This window comes from Pinus tabuliformis, chromosome 6 (assembly GCF_031772625.1).
Source record: "Pinus tabuliformis cultivar Carrire ecotype Pingquan chromosome 6, CPIR1, whole genome shotgun sequence".
Classification (NCBI taxonomy): Eukaryota; Viridiplantae; Streptophyta; class Pinopsida; order Pinales; family Pinaceae; genus Pinus; species Pinus tabuliformis.
Window position 1 is genome coordinate 171364184 of NC_142292.1, and position 23027 is coordinate 171387210.

Below are 23027 nucleotides of genomic sequence, written 5' to 3' on the forward strand. Positions count from 1 at the left end.
AAAATAGCTTATGGAATGCTTCTGCACAATTCTTGCGTTGAGTGGCTTTGGATGCCTCTCATGCTCTACGCAATTTCCCAGCTGAAGACAAGTTGTCAGCTGGTTCTATGTAATTTCTAAGTTGAAGCTTGCTACCAGGATGTTCTGCGCAATTTTGGAGAGAAAGGATGATTGCCAGGGTTATCTACCCAATTTTTGAGAGAAAGGAAGATTGCCTGGCTACTCTGCACATTTCTTGAGAGAAATGCAGGCTTCCATCTAGGACTACGCAGTTTTCCAAGACAGCGCAAGAACTGGATGTGAAGGTTCAGCTTGTGGTTAGTTAGCAAAGTAAGTAAGCGAACACAAGCTGCAAGGTGAAAGATAAACTTGAATGAAACACAAGTACCTGAGTAGTGCAAGACAAGGTACTAAGATTTTGAGGAGGGAGGCTCCAAAACAAAGCGAAGGAAACATTTTGGAGGGGGGTTGTAGCCTCTACAACAACACCAAACGTTTTAAATATGGAATAATGCAAACTCTAACTCTCCTTTCCTCATGCAAACTAAGACTTCACACTTTCTAAAATTTTCTAACTTTCCTTTAACTTAACTCAACATTTTTCTTTTACTTGAATTAACTTATCTAGATAAAGTGTTAACCTCCTAACTATGTCTCACTTGACTTCTAATATTAGACTCGAATTTCTTTTGTTAACTTAACTCTACTCTTCATGCATTGCATGCATATGACAATAACTACTAATTATAAAACTCCCCCTTAATTATGACCATGCGACTCAACCTTAACTTAATTATGACTCAACTATGCATGCTATGCTTACAATAAAAAATTGACTCAAAAAAAATTTACAATGCAATTTTTTATTTTTCATTTTTCATTTCTTACATATTCTATACCTTTGAAACTGCTTCATTTTTAGTTGCGCTTTCTTGATGTAAGCTCCATATTTCTTCACTTATTGCTACTGCAATTTTTCTTTGAATTCTTTTATATTTGTTCTAAAAAACAATTTAGGCTTTCAGAGCCTATCTTCTATAGCTTCCTCTTCAAAGATTCATTCACTCATGGACTACTACCACAACTCTTCATCTTCAAACTATGAACTTTTCCATGCTTCTTCCACTTCATATTCTTGATCTTCTTTCTGCCATATTTCTTGATAGTAGAATTTGATCTCTTCTTGACTCCATTGTTGAAATATTGTTTCAATTATTTCTTCTTCATCTTTAGAAACTTCCATGCCCTTTCCTACATCTTTTTATTCATCTTCTCTTTCAACTATAACTATAATTGGATTGTTGTCCTGTCTACTTACACACTCAAAATTAATGTTAAAAACATCTTCATTATGCTCTGCAGTGAGAGCTTCCTTTGATTCCTTTTTCTTCTGTTCCTCTTCAACTGCATTGAGGCTATCTTCCAATGTTATGATGTTAGTGGATATTCTCATCAAAAAATCATGAATCACTTTATCCTCTTCTTAATCATCAATTGTTGCTAGATTGCACACTGCTTCATGAGAAATTCTAACTATTGCTTCATAACTTACTACTACAGTGATAGCTTCAACCTTCAATTCTTCATAAAACATGGCACTTTCCATATTTCCACAATCAGTCCTTGTTTCAAAAAAGAGACCACAAATTTCATCAACATAATTTTCGTCCACTCTGTGGTGAGATATCTGAGCATGCATGTGCTCATTAACAATTTCAACTTCACTAAATTCATCATTTGTTGCTGGATTCATGAGAGATGCACTTTCAGCTCTACAAACCATTACTTCTTATGAAAAATGTATTTTTTATTCTCAAAATTAAATGCCTCAAACTTTGATGAAAATAGGTCATCATCAACTACAATCATACGAACTAGATCACGCATGTTATTCATTTTTTTATTGGAACCTTCACCATAATCAACAAGGTGCATTATTGGATTCACCAATTCACAACTCATTTTGCAGTCACCATCCACATGTGTCTCGTCATAATGAGATTCATCATCATCTTCACCATCCATGTTACAGTGGGGTTCTCGAGAATCTATATTCTCTTGCTCTACTTCACATGTAGAGGCTTCAAATTCTCACTCTACAATATTTTCTGTGTCTTCTTCATCCATATGCATGTCTGCATGATGGGTTTCACTTTTATAGTCTTTATGACCATCATCCACATTTGAGTGGGATTCTCCAAGCTTTGTTTTCCTCTTAGAGTCTTTCTCATTTACTCTTAGACCTGCAGTTGACTTTCTATTGATTCTTCAACAGACTGTAACAGAATTTGTTGCTTTATGTCACTTTCCTTTATACCAAATTCTACTTCTAGGGTCTTCCATGCTTCCTAGGAAGATGTAGCTTTTGCTACCTTGCATAAGGAATTCTCATCCAATGCATGTTTTATAAGATCCAATACTAAGGCATCATGTACTTCATCATATGGGTTATTAGACCAATACTCAATCAACTCTTTACATCGAATAAAAGTTTTCATTTTGACAGTTCCCAAAAATTAATTTTTTTACCAGTAAATTTTGGAAGTGTTACTAGATCTATCCTGATCCATTCATCCTCGAATTGTTCTACTTCATCTACTTGTCTTTTATATGCCTCGATTGTGGTGAGAACCTCTATGATCTCTTCAAAATACTTTGGCTCTTCCTTTCAATTTCTTTTCTCGGTTTGATTTAGTCTTGCTTTGTGACCCATGACTATCGTCTTTCTTTTGTATTTTGTCTTCTTTCCTTATTGTGTCATCCTTCTAGAAATGAAAACGCATACACTTGATTATCTTTAAACATTTTAACCTTCACTTTAACGATGGCTCCCAACAACTACTAGCAACTTTGCTAAGCTCTTCTACACAGACTCTTATGGAGGATCATGGCTACATCTTATGATGGAGACTCATTCTTTCGTCAGTAGTGGTGGCTCTATAGGCTACTCACCCTAATATTTTAGTAGTTGGGTTTACAAACTCTCAACGAGCTCTAGTTTCTACTTATGGATCGATGGATGCAAACTTCGATTTGTGGGATACTCACAATAGCCAAGGCTCTTAGTGGAAGTAGCTCATGACCTTCTTAACTCCTTTGGTTCTTTGAAACCTTACTAAACCTTGCTCTGATACCACTTGTTATTTAGAGGCAGAGATAAACATAAAAACATAAAAACAAATAGGTACACAAGCTTCTTCTTGAATAAAGAAGTTCTATTAATTAATTATTCTCTTATATACATCCACTTCTCTCTTCTTACATCACATTAAAATGACTAAACCATGAGTATATAAGCACTAAAATTTCTAAATATGGAATCATGCAAACTCTAACTTTCTTTTCCTCATGCAAACTATGACTTGACACTTTAACTAAACTTTTCTAACTTCACTTAAACATAAATCAACATTTTTCTTTTCCTTAGCTTTTCTTGACAAGGCATTAACTTTTTAACCCTAACCCTGACTCACTTGACTTCTAATATTAGACTTAACTTGCTTTCCTTCACTTAACTTAACTCTTCATACATTGCATGCATATGAGAGTACTTACTATTTCTATCAAGTGAAATGTTTTTGATCTATGACAAAGTTGTGATCAATGGCAGTAAATCAAATAGGAAATTTGGGGATAGGTTTATACGAGACTAGAGTTCACTTGGCTGTAACACATTTGAATATTTGACAACTTTTACGCGAGTTGGGTTGTTAATTCTATAAGATTACTTTCATTCATATCATTTGTATATTGGTTATGTTAAAGCATAATTGTATGGAATGATTATCTACATAATTCTATAAGATTAATTTCATTCATATCATTTGTATATTGGTTATGTTAAAGCATAATTGTATGAAATGATTATCTGCATACTTCAATAAGTTTTAAACTTATGAATTTTAATAATTGTGAAATATAAAAAGTGAGGGTATGGAATCACGTAGTTTTGGATTGAGAAAATCAATGACATGAAATGAGTCCTGATGCACCACAAACCTATAGTGATGGGCCATCTTGGTGCGCTAAATCATCCCCCGATATGGGTGACTATAAAGGTATAACAATGACTTTTTAAGTTAAATTAAAATTTATACTGGAAATACTCTTTCAACCTCATTAATAGTTTATTTCCCTAATTTAAAATGATATCAATTACTAATGATCAAGAACACGACCCTACTTAATAATTAACCAATTTCAAACTCCCGGCACCTCCTATATGCACACTGCATAAAACCTCCTTTTTTCTATTTTTTCCTTTCCACGTATAAAGATAACTTCATAGATAGTTACCAATGAATTCACAATGGTTACTAATTTCAAACGCTAAGCACCTCCTATATGCACACTAGGTCAAACCTCGTTTTTCATGTTTTCCCTTTCCATAAAGAAAAATAACTTCACAATATCTACCAATGAATTCACAACTCATTTCAACCGTTTTCGTTTAACGTAAACATGGTAAATAATAATAATATTCCAAAAGGAATAGTAAATGTCAACGTGTATGTAATTTATAGGGATATAACACTTAGAGTGTAAACACTTTAGCTAGTTTTATGCTAGAAAATTTGGCTCATTGTTTTAAGAAAAAAGGAAAAATCATTTTTTATGGGCAAAAACATGAATTTTCTTTCCAAATTACTATTCTTAAAATTTTATTAAAAAGAATGAGAAGCATCTCTCCAATCAAATAAAATGGTTTCGAACTTGCTCTAAATATTATATAGCTCAAGTATTTTTCAATTAAAACTCAAAAAAGGCATCTCTTAGATTTTTGTTATATAAATATTCTAACAGAAATTAGTTTTAATCTATTTTTTATACAAAATCCAAATAATTACACGTAATATTTTATTGTTATATAAATATTCTAACAGAAATTAGTTTTAATCTATTTTTTATACAAAATCCAAATAATTACACGTAATATTTTAATACTTTATAATATCTAAAAATAAAATAATTCATTCTAAATAATTTATTAAATAATTCATTAGCTAATTTCGTATTGGCATATAAACAATTTATTGCGATCAAATAATTTAATTTAAAATATTAAACGCACAAAAATGCATATCCACAAACGCTTCCCCGCAACCTTGATGTTCCATGCACATAGAGACTAGGAAAAGCAGATGATGAGCTATGGATAGCACGAACACGAACACTTGCTCGTGGTTTAGTTAACATTTCATAATTTGCTCAAACAAAACATAACATAACGTGTATGGACATCAACCAGATAAACAAATTGAAGGTCTTGTCCCTCCCTGGTAGAGAATTAGATTGAATTTCTAATTGAGAAGAAAAATAATTGGAGCGATAGAGGAGTAATATGACGATGGAAGAGGGTGTCCAAATATAACCACCAAATTGCAGGAAGTGTACATGATATCATTAGTTGATGCAATGCCATGCCATTGTAATCCTAATCTAAGGAGGTAGGTTCGGCAACTCCAGAAAATGAAGAAAAGGGTACTGTTCGCTTTGTTACTGCGATAAGTCTGCATACATAGATATGAAATTTACTAATCCAAACAATATTGACCCTCCATTTATGGGGTACCATACATATTATTAGATAAGAATGACTACCTATTACTCCGTCACCCTCAGAGTAGGAGAGGGGTTTTATTTTTTTATATAAATATCAACGAAAGACCAAATCTGTTCTATTATGATTCATGCAAACGAGAAGTGACGTCGTCATGAGATCAGGAGGTGGACTTGAATTTGTTTTGGAGACGGTGGACGAGCTTGGTATCGATCTGGAAAGCTCTGGCAAGAACGGAGGCATCAACAGGGGGAGAGGCCCCGAACAGTGCGTTGGCCACCAGCTGAGTTCCTGGATTCTGGCTGCTCAGTCCAGAGATGGCCACTGCGTTGACAGAGCCAATGTTGAGTTGGAAGTGCACAAGGCCTTTGGGGAACACGAACACGTCTCCCTTCTCAAGCTTTGTGGCGATCAATGTGTTGTTAGTGGTGATGAAACCAACTGAAAGAGTACCCTCGATGACCACCAAGATTTCGGTGGCCCGCGGATGTATGTGAGGGGGAACGAGGCCGAGAGGAGTAGCGAAATCAATCCGAACCATGGAGATTCCTAAGGTGTTCAGGCCTGGTAGCTCCATGACAGAGGCTGGCGTTACGTTAAATCCCAACATGTTACTTGTATCTCCCGCTTTATCTAGGCCGCTCAACAAGAAGTCCTTTGCTGTAACCATGGCCGCATCCTTGCACGGGAATCCGTTCACAATAACTGCATCATAAATCAAATTAAAACAACATTTAGATGATCACAGTATTGATGGCAAACGCATCAGAAATAGAAATACACAATCATCAAATGCAAATTTATACCTTTGCTCTTTAAATCAGCGACGCAAATGTCTTGTAAAGGATCTGGATCACCTGCGCACACAATAACAACACTATTCGCGTATGACAAGATCACCAGTACTGCAAGGGCTAACGCCAGAAAGGATTCCATGCCTGCAACTCTTTTCTTTTCTTTTCTTCCTTACGATAATTCGATGCTTAAATGATAGATGATGCTGCACTGAGTAGTTCGATGAAGAATGAATTTTGAACGTCTTTCCTTTTCCTTTTATAACGTAGCGGCCATATGCCATTTCCGATTTTTAATACCAGAAGCCAACTTTTATTTTCAGTCTTCGTCGAAGCAAGAGTAATGAGTGACGCACTCTTCACGACGCGGTCACCCGCCTGTATATATTGACATTAAACTTGGTAGCAATTGTGTGAAACGGAGATAACGCGGATCATTACCCACCAACGCCCCTCTACCACATATGACCGTGTAAGAATTTTTGGTATTTTTTGTTTTCACCGCCTTTACGGCATCCTCATTTTCCCTTGGGGAGAAAAGATCAAAGGTTCAGTTTCGATGACAAAAATTCAAATGCCCCATTAGTATAGAAAATGATTTGAGGACATTGAATCAACTAACTTACCTACCCACCACTAAAATTCCCTGCGAGCGTAGCAGAAGTTTCTTGGCAAACTTATAATTCCCTGCGAGCGTAGCAGAAGTTTTTTGGGAAGCCTATAATAATACATAACTGTCTCCATCAACATGGTTTGTATTCGAAAGGCATTGTTGGAATGTTTTTTTAATTGCTGAGATAATCTGAATTTCCAAAAAAAAAAAAAAATCTACTAAATTTTATCAAAATTTTCATTATAAAAAAAATCTACTAAATTTTATCAAAATTTCCATTATTTTCTAAACCAAATTATAATCTAGTTAAACTTTTCTTATTAGAAACTCTTATTAAAAACCCTTACCTTGCTGGCTCAGGCCCACCTCTCCGTCCCTGCTCACGTGGATCTTGGGAAAATGGTTTGAGGACACGAACCCGTTCACGTGGATCTTGAGAAAATGATTTGAGTGCACGAAATTTCCCAAATCAATTAATTTACCTATTTAACACTAAATTTCCCTCTGAGCATAGAAGTTTCTTGGGAAAGCTAAACTAGCATTTGCACCTGATGTTGCAAAGGAAATGCCGTAAAACGTAGACAGGAGAGTAATGCATGGAGTGGGGAAGAATAACAACATGTAAATGGACATTGTAAACAAAGTGAGAAATACACATGCCAAATACAAATGAAACTATCTAGATCCAGATTGCAAATAAATGCATCTGCAGATTTCATAAATAAAAGACTAAAAGAAAATATACCTGGGAAATAAAATACAAATTTGAAGCAAGAGCTGACTGTAGAATAATTGGCATGTTTGAGGTATAGAATAACTTGATAGGATATGACCCCTGCTGCCCACGTGCATTCTTTGACCTCATAGGCAAAACAACACGAAAACCTTGGAAGTATATTACAACGAGAAAAACCAAAACTGTGGCAAGCAGGTTGGTGACATTTGGTAGATTCTGCCTATAAAAAGCTTCTCGCAGAGCCCTGACCTTGTCAGTTCTGGTTATCAACAAATGGAACAATGCAATGACAGCTCCCTCAAACTCTGCACCTCATCCACTATTAATTATTGTAGGACTAAATGCCTTCCATATTATGCTCTCACTGCAATTGCACAAGAGAAAAATCAAATTATGAAGATTTACACAGAAGCCAAACCAGACGGTTACTGAAATTTTACAAATACCGCCACCTACAAGTTCTTTAGAAAGAGTAGAACAAAAAAAGAGCGAAAGGAAAGAAATATTTTGTATTTGATAACAACAGTTTATGAGCTGGAAACATGGTACAACATTGACTACAATGTGATGTGATAGAAAAAGGCTTGGAATATTCAATGACCCAGTTGCAATTCTGAAACAAGGATGGCTGCGAAGCAGCTAGTCCCTGCACATAGTTCTATCTAGCCGCCTTTGAATTCGTATAGCAGCACTATATGCCGACAGTTTCCGAACTAGATCAGGAGATTCAGAAGCAAAATGCAGCTTCTGTATACCAGAAGTTTTGTGCAATCAGTGGGGCAGGTGGCCAAAGGGCAATGTTCCCCACTTGCTCCTCACCAGTTTATGGATGTGTTGTTCAGACCCAAAGCAAAGTATAGCAGTATAATAGCATAAGACAAGCTACGATACAATAAGGGATAAGCAATGGTACTACTAAGATGAAACCGGACCCTGGATGTGACTGGAAATGCTGAGATTAAACATTAAAGCCAAACAAATAGAGCAGATCTCGTAGCAAACAATGCTTTTATCAGTTCACCAAATTGCTCAAGAACTAAAAGCTAAACAAGTATAGGTTTTAGCACTGTAGTTTATACTTGTTTAAACCTGTAGTTTAGACCAGTATAAACTACAGTGCTAAAACCTAACATCAGTTATTTTGACACAAAAAGAATAAACTCCTCAAAAAAAGCCAAAACACAGGGAGAATCAGCTCCTCAAAAAAATTAAACTTTTCTTCCAGTTATCTGATAAATAAAAATCTAACTTTTCTTCCAGTTATCTTAATGGCCGAGCTTGAAGTCTGACAAGAAAGAAACTGCCTGGCTCAGCATCTCTAAGTCTTTGGAAACACAAAACTTATGATAGATTGGGCAAATCAACAGTGAAGCACTGGGAATCTGGACCTAATTGCTGTTATGAAACAAGTGAACGAGGTAAAGGCCACTTTTGAGTTTATCCCATTTACTCATGTTTATTTTGAATTCAATACACGAGCAGATATGAAAAAAGCTATTATGCAAGAGGGTACTCTACTTGTACATGAGTACAGAGAAGGTTCTCTCATTTCAAAATCTGAGAAATCCTTGTACAAATGTTTTGATGATATTAGCACTATGGAGGACAAATTTATGAATGTATGTAAGGTACTGAAAGTTAGTATAAGCTTCCAGGATAAGCTGTAATGCTTTTTGACTTTTGGAGGAAGACTGTAATAAGTACATTTAGCATCTCTTTTGCTCATATATGAACAGGTGGTCATGATAAGTAACCGATCCAAGAAGGAATGTTCAATGTATATTTGATTTCTATCTTGGAAACATTAATATAAAGATTTGTTTTTCTATGGAAATAAAAAAGGAGACTTAAGCATCGAAAGAAGCATTGATATCATAAAAAGATTATAACCCAAAGTGCTTTGCAAAGGCACGGATAAGCAAGAGTGAGTGCCAATGCCCCAAAAAAAAATTGACGAGTTAATGAATCCATATTAATTAGCAGTTTCTGTTGGTAATAATAAGTGCTCACGCTATATTAATATAGCATTGCAACAATGAAGGGGAAAAATGTGCAGTAAGAATATTCAATGATCAATCTTATCATTAGTAATGGATGCATCAAATGAAGCTCAAAAGATAAATTAGCTCAATACAGAATTCACTCCAGCTTGTTAGAATTTCCATATCTCAATACTTGATTCAAGGCATGCAAGTAACAAAGCCGTAACAAATTTTGATCTGAAAAATTGAAGCATTGATAATCCACTAAGTCATGTAACCAGCAATGTGCATGAAGGGGATACAAAATTAAATGCTTCCCTTTTCATTTAAAGGAATGTTTTGACAATATTTTATAGTAGCGGTGATGATACTTATGGGAAGAGTGAAAAATGAAGCGAGAGCACAGGCAAAAAGTAACCCCCACCATTGTAATTGTACGTCTTTCTTGTAAACCTCGCAGAGTGCAAAGGCAACAGCAACAGTCCCAAACAAGAGAGTGTAGAACCACCATTGTGGGATGTCAGGGTATTTGCGCATCAATTTAGTATGGATATCAGGCCGATTGTTTTTGGATGCTGCTACAGCACGCTGCCATATTTCCCTGCACCATAACAACGCATGTCATTTAAACTAACATCCATAATTGATGATCTTGCAAGAAAGCAGTAATGGAAATCAAGTCAATACAAAAATCAGAACTTACTTCCCATAGAATAGAGCGACATGGGTAATTGTAGAAGCAATGGTTGCAAATCCAAACCCATAAGTCAGAGCAAAAAACAAGCTCATATGTATTTGACCATTCTGATTGTAAGCAGCGAGATCCAGCTCAAATTTATTGTTCACAATCTGTGAAATATTATAGTTTTGACCTTGGGCTGTGAACAAATCGGAGCTGAAAATAGGAAAAGCCTTTGCATTCTACATGTTAGTGCCCCAATAAGCAAGAGGGACTGCAAAGTATACTACGAAGACATAACCAACCATGACATTCATAATGGCAAAGAATGGAGAAATAAGAGGACTGAACAAGAAGTCTGCGATGGTGCTCCAATCGAAACCAAAGGCACCTAGTCCGAGGCCATTCATGCCGGAGCCAATCTGCTGTATAGAAAGCTAGGAACAAGCTATTACTATAAGAAAACCACTAGACAAAATCAAATAGTATCCCCGGAGATCAAATTGACACTTAGACCTCATACCATTACCATCACTTCTGAGCCTCTTTATATCCATCCATATTGGTACTACAGAGTGCCTTATTCACTTTACCTTTATCGTAACTGGTACTACACTCACAACAGAAGGAATCAATCACTCAGTAGACACCATGAGCAGAGGAAAACACAAGCAACAGGGAAGATCTTACTCTCTTAATTACAACAAATCCTAGAACAAATGCCATGTTATGAATCAAACCACTAGATTTATAGCCCTCAAAACTGAGCTTAGGTACTAACCCTTTGCTTAGACTGAAACACGCCTTGACTGGGCTTTTTCTTACCAAAACCAACCTTACCTATATATACATATATAGACACTAGATCTTCAGGAAATGGATTTCGTTTAGGAATGTGGTATAACCAGAACATATGAATATATATATATATATATATATATATATATATAATTCCTTCTACAAAATAATCAATAAAATCAATGTGCTTACCTGATTAGTAGTAGCGGTGATGATACTTATGGGAAGAGTGAAAAATGAAGCGAGAGCACAGGCAAAAAGTAACCCCCACCATTGTAATTGTACCTCTTTCTTGTAAACCTCGCAGAGTGCAAAGGCAACAGCAACAGTCCCAAACAAGAGAGTGTAGAACCACCATTGTGGGATGTCAGGGTATTTGCGCATCAATTTAGTATGGATATCAGGCCGATTGTTTTTGGATGCTGCTACAGCACGCTGCCATATTTCCCTGCACCATAACAACGCATGTCATTTAAACTAGCCAATCTGCTGTGCTGTGACAGAGTGAGGCCAAATCCAGCACACCCACGATACACTGGTCAGGGTTGAGAATAGATAACCAGGGAATACATAGTAGCAAAAGCTGCAGGTCATGGCCATGAAGAAGAAGGTGTTACGAGACAACCCCTTTCATTTTTATTATACCGGAACAGGGTCACCTGGACCAGTGTGCTTGGCCACCACATGTGTGCAGGTTCTACAACATACTTACGGAGCAGTCCAGCCCATCCGTATCCTCATCTTGCAAAAAGAATGCTGGAAGATGCAACCATACCATGTAGCTCCCAGACCCATAACCTGAAAGCTAGAAAGCCAGCCAGCTACATAGCAGCCAGCTACATAGCATAAGGGATAGGTAGCATAAGTACCATAAACTGTCTTTTAACTGTAACTGTTTGAGCATTGTGTTTTGTATGTTAAATCGGTAAGTTTGGTCATTGCATACTTTCTGTGAATCTAGGAGATTGGTCCCCCATCGCCAGGGCTTCACGAAATAATTCATGCTACTGCTGCCGTTAATGCCTCACCAGAGCTAGTTGTGGAGGGATCTTGCGAATACAGGCACTGAAGATGATTTGTCCCATGATAGCTAACCTGCAACAAGTTTATTAATAAATTAACTACGAATGTTGAAAACAATACAGCCAAGTACTCATATTTGCGTCAAAGATACCAATCAGTTTAAATTAACTCTTCTGAGTGCAAAAATTGACAAATTAAACATGGGACAACAAAAGCTAAACTCTCAATTTGAAGAATGAGACAAAGTTCAAACAAAAATAATACTATTCAAATACCTCCTCGCCTGGCTGACCAACTGGCCTTGATCTTTTCAAGAGATGTTCAGAATCTGCAGACTGGTAATCTACTGGTGGGGTGTTGACTGGAGGGGTCCTCGGACGCTTCACCATAGCAGCTAAAAAATGATTTTTACAAGAGTTTTACTAAGGTTCTATGGTCAAGAATGAAATATGTCTACAGACTATTTAATCACTACATATCAAAGTATTTGCAAAACTCTGAGCAAAAAGACTAAAAAACATATATCACTATCTATACAAACATGCCATTGCTATAAAATCGAAGAAATGAGATTGCATCCCAGCCAGAGGCAGAGACAACTTACCTGGACTTGTTGCCGAACTAAGCCCTACAGGGCCTGCAGAAAGTGAAGTATGAGGCACAGGGGCAGGATTAGCGATCCAACCCTGCAGACTCGTCAACAAGAAACATGCCAGTTTATGTTGCAGAAACTATGTGTTGAAGTATAGCTACGATGCAGCAAGTCCCTACCAATAGAGCAGAACAGGGACAAAAGCTGCAAATGGAACAAAGAAATTCACTGTCGTGATGCTAAAAGGCTCAACATGTTTTCCTTTGCAGAGATGGAATTCTCCTCCAAACATGGCTCATTCACCTACAGGAAGAGAGAAAGATTAACGAAGCAAATGAAATAATGGAATGAAGGAACTGATTAATCAAAATTTATTTTTTTAAAGAGACGGTGAGGTAGACACGTCTCATGCATGCAGGGCTATGAGATTCTTTAAATTAAAAATAAAAATTTGAATGAAAATTAAAAAATAAATACAATAACCAAAAATATAACTAAATAAAATAAAAAATTGAAGTTAACTGCCAAGTGGGCCTATTTGTTTCTAACTCTAGCTAATGAAGAGGCAGAAAGAAAAGGAGGAGCGCTTGGGCTGGGTCAAGAGGCAAGCAAGTTCAAGAAGACACGTGGGAGCGACTGAAGCCTCGACGTGTGTAGCCAAACAGCCAGCTGTGGCAGTGCATGATCTCCCCATTTCTTGTTTGATTGAGTGGCCAACACATATCGTCATCCTCCAACCTACTCTACTCTCGTGATAGAGTCCGTCAAAAGGAGTGCACCCCACTTGCATCACGCCCATTCACGTTCTTTTCATATCTAAATATTCCAATAGAGATGCAACGAACCTGGCGATTCGCGCCCATTCACGTTCCTTTCATATTTAATTATTCCAATACAGATGCAAGAAACCCGGCGATACAATTCTTTCGCCCAAGAATAGGAAGGAGCTCGTTATCTTTTGGGGGTGGAGCTCACAACATCTCAGAGCCGAACTGCTCCTGGTAAGGCTATTTATTGTTTCAATTTTGCAATATTTACAGAATATGCAATTTAGTTGAGCATGCAAACGAGTTAAGGATATGAATGGATAACTACATTTACAAAAACTCATTTATTTAAATTTATTTGTTTCTGTATTATTATAGATCCATGAACTAAGTTCATTGATATGTTTATTTCATAGATACCAGATCTTTGGCAAGCCTTGGCAATGGCAGAAGAGAAAAGGGCAGTTGAATTAGCTTTGCAAATGGACAAATCGGGCCGACCTCCAGGGAATGACAAGCATGACAGTCCATCAATAAATGATAATTTCCGTTCGTGGTCAACAGCCCAAAATACCAGGCGGTTTGAAAACCATGCCTTTCATAATAGGTAAAATCGGTAACTGCATTTAATCTCAAATAATTAGCTCTAGGGTTTGATAGTTGAGGGGCGGCCCGATACCCAGACAGAATGGGCGTGCAAGCGAACATGATGGTTTACCTGATTACCAAATACAACATGAAGAAAGTGGCAGCTACCAGTATGTTGAATGTCTGGTCTGGAACGATGGGCCTCGCAACTCTGCCCGGCGCCTTTCTGGCAGATTCCTACATCGGCCGATTTGGAATGATAACCATCGGTTGTTTTTCATATGTTCTGGTCTGTATCTTATCGATCAGCCTTCATTTGAATGCATCAACGTTTTTTCTTAATCAACCTGATCCGGAAAAGTATTGCCCTTGGTTTATTATAATTCAATCTGCAGGCAATGTTTATTCTGACGCTCACGGCTGTAATCCCGGGATTCTTGCCGTCTTCCTGCAGCGCCACGGACAAGAAGCTGAACAAATGCGAGAGTGCATCTGCGGGGCAATTCGCGCTTCTGGTTTTGTTTTTCATATTCATGGGGTTTAGTGCTCCCAAGAAGCAGATAAGGAAGATTCCTGCAAAGGGATCCAAAAAAGGATGCATGAAAGGCAAAGGAGGCCCTGAAAATGGGCTCTGCAATTACAGAGGAGTTAGGCAGAGGACATGGGGTAAATGGGTTGCTGAAATTCGCGAGCCTAACAGAGGCGCTCGCCTCTGGCTCGGCACCTTCGCCACTGCAGAGGAGGCTGCTCTTGCCTACGATAAAGCTGCCAGGGCGCTCTATGGTTCCTCTCGACCTTCTTATTCTCATGAACGAGCTCGGGAAAAGTATGGGAAGAACATTAGATTTATATAAATCGCATGCGGTCGGATCAGTTTCAGAATGGGATGATTAATTCGTCGATGAAGGAGTCACAGAAAGAGAAACCTGATAAGGCTGTCAGCAATGGCTCCGGGGAGGAAACGGCCACGATGCCCAAAAGAATCGTATCCGTGCGGACAAGATCTGAGGCATCCCTGGTAATAATCGAATTCTTACTTCTTTACTATGCACCTACTTTACTTTTACATACACTTGCCTGATTTTTTAATAAGCAACGTTATTAGGCTGCTGAGTCTCTGAACAGAGTCAAATGTAAACATTAATAAGTTCCTGTTTAACTTCCTTACCTATGAGTTTCTGATTTGGAAAAGGGCATACCTTGTTTACAGAACGAAAGCTCCAGACGCACAAAACGAAAGCTCCTGCGTCTTCGACTTCACCGAACGACGATCGGCCCACTTTGCTTGGTCACCACCCAGCGGCCCTGAGACGCAAAGAGATCTACGGAAGGCGCCGATACCCTCAATCTTTACATCCAAAGGTGCCTGCCTTCGGCCTACACCAGCAGGAATTTCTGTAAATCTCAAAGCCATTAGACTCAATACAGAAGCAATATATTAATTATATTAACGCTTGAATATGGATCTGGCTTCAACGCAGGTGGTTCTAATTGTGTGTATTGTTCCAGTCTCTGTTCAAAACAACTGCACTGCGTATAATAAAAAACAAGAGGGGAGCAATGAAAGAAAAGAATGTTTCAGGAGAGAACCGCAGAGATTGTGCGAGCCTCAGAGAAAAGACGAAAGCTCCAGATGCACAAAAGAATACAAGCTCAGCTATGCAGCAAGGGAAAGTGGGCGGGGAATGTATCACAGCAAAGAGGCAAGAAAGACAGCATCTGTTGTGCATGCAGAGTGACACATTGCAACAACGATATGAACCGGTTCAGCCTCCTCAGATACCTCAAATGTAATAAGAACATAAAATGCCTCAGATTTAATGCCCTCAAATGTAATAAGAACATAAAATGCCTCAGATTTAATGCTGGCATTAGTCTGACGGTTAGCGAGAATGCAGCAGGCTTAAATTGGTTTTAATGCTGGCATTAGTCTGACGGTTAGCGAGAATGCAGCAGGCTTAAATTGGTTTTAAGCTATGGTCGGGCCTCTTCCGCCTCGGGAAGAGGCCAAATAAGATGGCAAAGGTTCCGGGCGCAATAGAACTTTGGCTATGTAGGCACATCACCTCACAGCACATTTCCAAACTTTAGACTAATGACCGAATAACCCTCGCCAGCGACTAAGAAGTAATGCTAAGTCCCTGCCGATCGATTACAATAGTCCCTGCCGAATGCCAGATGGCAGGGACTAATAATGGGTTGGGGTTTCCAAATGAACTCACAGATGACTCACAACTGCTCTATCAGGAGACTTAAGAAGAAATCACAAAACTAGTGGATCATCATAAAACTCAAAATCAATGTCATGAAATTAAAAAATAGCAACAATACTTACAACATTGCCTGATCTTCACGAACACTATTATCCACCTCGATTATCTTGGATCCTGCCAAAAGTTGCATTACTAGGCCCGAGGTAACAATTGGGGTGATACCAAGTTCCATAACAGTTCCCCGATTAGAAGCCAGAATTACACGCATCCAATAGAATGGATCCGCACCGGTTGCTGAATGTATTCCATATAGAGGCAGCTGACTGCATACAAGAAAGATGAAAAGGGAGATTACAGTGTAAAGAACCTTCTCCCTAAAGGGTACTTTTCGTTTAGCTGTCTGGACTTCTGGTAAGACTGAAAGAAATGGTCTCACAAGATGCAGCACACGAAACCCACTGCTTGGTATTTTTCCTTCTCCAAAGAATTGTTGTCATGTAATAACATAGTTACCATGCGATGCCAAATCCCTCTCAAAAAAATACCCAAGAAAATTACATTCTATAATCATTGCAGTATTTACTATTAGTAAAAGCAACTACAAGAATATAAACTCCAGTTGATTTATGTTGGAATATTAATTCCAACTGCAGGCGTTGTGGACAGCGACTGCAAAATCGTGGACAGCGACGGCAGGCCAAATCCGCCATCAACTCAGCAAGCACGCAGCACCTAAAACCGCCTCAGCAAAACCAATTAAACTTATCGGACCGCCTTTGGTCATCTGGCTGTTTCCGGACAGTGGACTCCGATACAATGTAATGCAGCCACGTGGTCCTCTACATACGTCAGCAGAACTGACTTTTCGGACGCTAATGTTCAGCACAAAGGAGCCTCCCGAAATCTTTGTCCACCGTCCGATTCACTTCAATGTTCTCCGCCGTCCATAAATCAAACCTGCATATGAACCTGCATTGAATTAATTACATTGCGTGGAGTAAAATTAACATTTGGTTGACCGCAGATTTTTTTCATTAAGGCATTTAATGAACTCTTCCTGATCGTAGAAAGTTGGTAGAAGTTCTTTTACGGCACATAAAGTAATTATGTGTGTTCGTTTTATGTTTGTACATATGTTTGTTTTGAGTTTTTTTTGAGATAACGAGTCAAAGTGAAAAACGCTTGTGGTTGTAATGTTCCTTTCTGCAGCAGTGAAAAACTATGGTATTGCACAGCAGTGCATATGAAAAATAAAAATGGGGGAGCGCATATATGTGTGGTTGACCATTTTGTAAAATAAAGCTGCTGAACTCACGCCTGTGAATAAAAAGAAATATAGTGCACAACAGTGCAAGAGAGTGTGAAGGGTTAATGCAATAGAATGAAGACCAGCGTGTGAAGCAGGGGAGAATTTCTTATGAATTTAATTTTTGTATGTGTGAACGGACAGCAGTGCCAAACAAAAACCCATGTTGAAATGTAATTTTTGTTGGTTGCTCAAACGAAGGGAAGGAAGCATGGAGAATCGTATGGTGTGAGTAAAGATGTTTTTGTGAATGTAATGTAAAAATTTTACTGCATATGTAAAAACAGTTTTACACCAGTAAATGTAAAAGGGTTTTACAGCAGTAAAAGAAAAAGAGATTTTTACACACCAGCAGTGTAAAATCTCAGGAAGAGACAGAGTTTTGTTGAATATTGTTTTTGGTGAATCCCTCTTAGCAAAGAGGATGAATATGTATCAGAGTTGGCTGAATGTAGTTTTGGTAAATCCCTCTGAGTGAAAGAGGATGAAGTTTGTATTAGGCATTATATTTTTAATGAATACAAATCTTTGTGTGGATGTATAATACTCTGTTCTCAGAAATTTTATTTGAAGCTTCCCTGTGCACAAAAGATCCTGTGGAGAAAAAGAAAAATAGAGCATTGCCTCTGTGTTCAGTTTTATTTGTTTGTTTTTGAAATTTACCAGAAAAATCCCCAACAGTGGTATCAGAGCAGGCTTAAGCTCTTTGAAGTGTCAAAGAAGCTGAAGGAAAGAATCTTGTTGCAGCAGTAAAGCTTCTCCAGCAGAGTGAAGTCTCAGGCAAAAGAACCCAGGTATTCCTCAAAGTTTTTTTTCTGTGTTGCTGTTGAAGAAACAGTGAGTCATTTTAAAAAACACAGTGAAGTATTTTAAACACAGTTAAAAATGGCAAGGTCAAAGAAGAAAGCCTCCAATCCTCCTAAAAATGTGTCTCCCTCTTCTATTAAAACAGAAAACAATCTATTTGAAAGCATTCTATTTGAGGTTCCAAGGTTCGATGGGAACTTTGATATATGGGAAATACAAATGAGGGCTTTCTTAAAGTCTGAAGGGATTGAAATTTGGGAATCAGTGATTGATGATAGCAAGATGGATAAAGAATCCAAGGAGTATAATGCACAAGTAGCAAAGACTATCTTGGATGGAGTCCCTGATTCTATAAAGAAGAATTTAGGAAAATATTCATCAGCAAAGGAGATATGGGACAGACTTCATGACCTTCATGCAAAGGGAGCACTGATCATGACCATCAGTGAAGAAGAAAATTCTGAACCCATCATAGAAGCTGAATGTGAGATGGTTGACCTCATTAATCTTCAAGTAAAAGAAAGGGATGAAGAGCTCGTTAAGCTTAAGAAGGAACTTGATGAAAGCAAGAGGAAACATCATGAAGAAGTCATATCAATGACAAATCAATTGAATAGAGCAAAGAATCAGGAAGATGTCTTGACAAGTCAACTTGAACAAAGGCACAAGAGATTGAATAAGCTTGTAGAAGAGATTGGACAGTACAAGGTAGAGGTCTCCTCCCTTAAGTCTGAACTACAAGAAGCCAGGAAGCAGGCACAAGGAGCTGAAAAGAGAATGGAGAGCAGTCAAGCAGAAATCTCCAAAATGAAGACAGACATCATCTCTCTTAAAATAGTAGCAGCTGAAGCTACTCATAGCAAGGAAGAAACTGAGGAACAACTTGCAAAGAAGAATGAGTGTGAAAGATTGGAAGAAGAGATTGTCCTCCTCAAGAAAAAGGTTGAAGGGATGAACAAAATCATGAAGAGCTCTCAAGCCTTGGATGACATGCTCAGCTATCACAGATCTCCATCTGATAAATCAGGACTTGGGTATGTAGGTGAACCCTCAAACAAGAATGAAGATGCTTTAAGCAAAGGAGATGTGAAGAAGGCAGAAAGAAATGGTGATGCTCCTAGTTCCAGCAAAGGCAAGGAGAAAAATCAAGGCTACAATAGAAGAAATCCTACTCCAAGCAGAAAACCAGCTCCAAGAACAAATGTTGATGATGTTAAAGAGGCAAGAGGCAATGGTTATCATCAAAGAATCTCAAGGCAGCAAGGCTTCAGAAGTACATCAAGGAAACCTCCATCTCCCAGGTACCAAAGTTCATTTTATGGTTATTGTTACTCTTGTTCAAACTTTGGTCATATGGCAAAAGACTGTAGAGCATTTCATAGAGATAGATATTGTAGTCTCCGACAACCTCCAAGAAACAGTTTTACAGGAAGAAATCATGAAACCTTATTCATGAACAATGTAGAATGTTTCAAGTGTCATAACATTGGGCATATGGCACATGATTGTAACTTAACATGGGCTCTTACACAAGCTAGACCCATGCAAAAGAAGAAAGTTACACAAGTATGGAGAAAGAAGGAAATACAGCCTGAAAGTCCCTTGAGCTCTCCAGCTGATCTAAGTTTCTTTTGAGAAAACTTTGCTGAAAGAAGATGATGCATACAGTTAAGGGGAGCCTATAATTTTATTAATCATTATTGCTGAACTGTTTTAACAGTCATTCTTTGATGAAGATCTTCTTATAGGGGAGAGACATGGAATTAAATCTGCCATAAAAGCAAAAAAAAAAAAAAAAAATCTGCAGGGCATGGAGGCTGCGTGGAGGATGTATTGCAGCGCAGCAGAGCGCAAATGAATTTTTTTTTGTTGATTAATACCTCTGAAATGTAATACGCAGTGGTGTTCAAAAATGTAATTTTTTTTATCACATATGCAATGCAATATGCACAGAAGTGCGGAGAAGGAGAAGGGGCAGCGTTGAAATGTGAAGTGCAGCAGCGCGATAAGAAAAATGAGAAGCAGTAGAACACACAACAGTTCCGAAAAAAAATTTCTTTATGAATTATATGCATTGTAATGCAGAGCAAAGAGACCCGCACAGCAATGCGAGGGCAGAACATAGAACAGGGGCAGCATGGAAATTTTTTTTGTGGAGCACATGCATTGAAATGCATAGCAATGTAAATGCAGTTTTTGTTGTTTGCATCTGAAATGCAAGTGAGATACAGCAACAGTGCGATTGTAATCAATGAAGGGGAGCAGGCAACAACGTGAAGTTTTGGTTGTTGTTCATTGTGAAAACAACAGGAATGGAATGCGCAGTAGCGCAAGTGAAATGTAATGCAAAGAAAACACAACAGCGTGAAATCTTTGCAGTTGTTCTGTTGAGAAAACAAAAGGCAATACGCTGCAGCGTGTATGTGCTAAATGAATGTAAGAGACAGATTGAAGTGCCTCTGAAGAAGGCATGTTGGAGAATCCCTCTGTTAAGAGGAAGATCTGTTGTCTTTTGGTGAATCCCTCTGTCAAGAGGAAGATGCTTTTCAGCATAGTGTGGTAAATCCCTCTGTCAAGAGGAAGATGCTTTTTAGCATACACTGGTGAATCCCTCTGTCAAGAGGAAGGTGCTCTTCAGCACAGTCTCAGGTGAATCCCTCTGCTAAGAGGAAGACAACTTTGATTGTTTGTGGAACTGCATGAAAAGCAGTATTGGTGAATCCCTCTATGTGAGAAAGATATTCTTGTAACAGCAGTGTTGGTAAATCCCTCTATATGAGGAAGTGTTTGGGTATGACTGAATGCCCAGCAGTTGAAATTAAAGGGGAGTGTTGGAATATTAATTCCAACTGCAGGCGTTGTGGACAGCGACTGCAAAATCGTGGACAGCGACGACAGGCCAAATCCGCCATCAACTCAGCAAGCACGCAGCACCTAAAACCGCCTCAGCAAAACCACTTAAACTTATCGGACCGCCTTTGGTCATCTGGCTGTTTCTGGACAGTGGACTCCGATACAATGTAATGCAGCCACGTGGTCCTCTACATACGTCAACAGAACTGACTTTTCGGACGCTAATGTTCAGCACAAAGGAGCCTCCCGAAATCTTTGTCCACCGTCCGATTCATTTCAATGTTCTCCGTCGTCCATAAATCAAACCTGCATACGAACCTGCATCGAATTAATTACATTGCGTGGAGTAAAATTAACATTTGGTTGACTGCAGATTTTTTTCATTAAGGCATTTAATGAACTCTTCCTGATCGTAGAAAGTTGGTAGAAGTTCTTTTACGGCACGTAAAGTAATTATGTGTGTTCGTTTTATGTTTTTACATATGTTTGTTTTGAGTTTTTTTTGAGATAACGAGTCAAAGTGAAAAACGCTTGTGGTTGTAATGTTCCTTTCTGCAGTAGTGAAAAACTATGGTATTGCACAACAGTGCATATGAAAAATAAAAATGGGGGAGCGCATATATGTGTGGTTGACCATTTTGTAAAATAAAGCTACTGAACTCACACTTGTGAATAAAAAGAAATATAGTGCACAGCAGTGCAAGAGAGTGCGAAGGGTTAATGCAATAGAATGAAGACCAGCGTGTGAAGCAGGGGAGAATTTCTTATGAAGTTAATTTTTGTATGTGTGAACGCACAACAGTGCCAAACAAAAACCCAGGTTGAAATGTAATTTTTGTTGGTTGCCCAAACGAAGGGAAGGAAGCATGGAGAATCGTATGGTGTGAGTAAAGATTTTTTTGTGAATGTAATGTAAAAATTTTACTGCATATGTAAAAATAGTTTTACACCAGTAAATGTAAAAGGGGTTTACAGCAGTAAAAGAAAAAGAGATTTTTACACACCAGCAGTGTAAAATCTCAGGAAGAGACAGAGTTTTGTTGAATATTGTTTTTGGTGAATCCCTCTTAGCAAAGAGGATGAATATGTATCAGAGTTGGCTGAATGTATTTTTGGTAAATCCCTCTGAGTGAAAGAGGATGAAGTTTGTATTAGGCATTATATTAATAATGAATACAAATCTTTGTGTGGATGTATAATACTCTGTTCTCAGAAATTTTATTTGAAGCTTCCCTGTGCACAAAAGATCTTGTGGAGAGAAAGAAAAACAGAGCATTGCCTCTGTGTTCAGTTTTATTTGTTTGTTTTTGGGATTTTACCAGAAAAATCCCCAACAATTTATGCTAAAAACAGGTGTCATACCCCAAACAAAAGCTGGACCACTGCGACACCCAGAAACAAAAATCCGGTAATATCTACCAAACCCAGAACAAAACCTCGGCCATCTCTGAGAGGCACTTTCCAACAAACGGAAAACGCTCGAGAAAACAAAACTCTCATTATTGGCGCAAAAATCACCATCGAAATCTTCTCTCAGTTATTAGCAAGTAATGCACATGCAAGGGGGGTAAGAGTACAATAATACGATACACACCTTACAAATTTGAGGAAAACTACTGATCCGCTGCTGGGGATTAATGATCTGCAATAGATGCGCCTCTGCCTTCGAAATACCAGTTGCCTAACATGAAAATCTAAAGAAAAACCTTGTTCATG

At 38.1% G+C, this 23027-nt stretch overlaps 2 protein-coding genes and 3 long non-coding RNA genes across 7 annotated transcripts; 2 read left to right on the plus strand and 3 right to left on the minus strand.

Annotated features, from left to right (window-relative positions):
* Nucleotides 1–5630: 5630 nt before the first annotated feature.
* LOC149257938 (putative germin-like protein 2-1) lies at nt 5631–6565 on the minus strand. The gene is made up of 2 exons (XM_089414614.1): nt 6367–6565; nt 5631–6265 (listed from the first exon to the last, which is right to left on the minus strand). Exons 1-2 carry the CDS (start codon nt 6494–6496, stop codon nt 5721–5723), a joined length of 675 nt encoding a protein of 224 aa, XP_089270740.1. The 5' UTR covers nt 6497–6565; the 3' UTR covers nt 5631–5720.
* A 3398-nt stretch (nt 6566–9963) lies between these two features.
* On the minus strand, nt 9964–10909 carry LOC149257939 (oligopeptide transporter 4-like). The gene is made up of 2 exons (XM_089414615.1): nt 10389–10909; nt 9964–10286 (listed from the first exon to the last, which is right to left on the minus strand). The coding sequence occupies exons 1-2, from the start codon at nt 10472–10474 to the stop codon at nt 9992–9994; spliced, it is 381 nt and encodes a 126-aa protein (XP_089270741.1). The 5' UTR covers nt 10475–10909; the 3' UTR covers nt 9964–9991.
* Nucleotides 10910–12209: 1300 nt separating this feature from the next.
* LOC149257940 (uncharacterized) lies at nt 12210–13025 on the minus strand. Its single transcript, XR_016256774.1, has 3 exons — nt 12790–13025; nt 12461–12579; nt 12210–12257 (listed from the first exon to the last, which is right to left on the minus strand). It is a non-coding gene; the product is annotated as an uncharacterized LOC149257940 (long non-coding RNA).
* A 573-nt stretch (nt 13026–13598) lies between these two features.
* Nucleotides 13599–14148, plus strand: LOC149257941 (uncharacterized). Its single transcript, XR_016256773.1, has 2 exons — nt 13599–13778; nt 13961–14148. It is a non-coding gene; the product is annotated as an uncharacterized LOC149257941 (long non-coding RNA).
* A 607-nt stretch (nt 14149–14755) lies between these two features.
* LOC149257942 (uncharacterized) lies at nt 14756–15941 on the plus strand. 3 transcript variants are annotated; one of them, XR_016256772.1, is made up of 3 exons: nt 14756–15150; nt 15343–15529; nt 15642–15941. It is a non-coding gene; the product is annotated as an uncharacterized LOC149257942 (long non-coding RNA). The 3 variants fall into 3 exon arrangements; XR_016256770.1 differs by having other exon boundaries at nt 14757–15150; nt 15343–15494; nt 15614–15941; XR_016256771.1 differs by lacking the exon at nt 15642–15941 and having other exon boundaries at nt 14757–15150; nt 15343–15584.
* The last annotated feature ends 7086 nt before the right edge of the window (nt 15942–23027 follow it).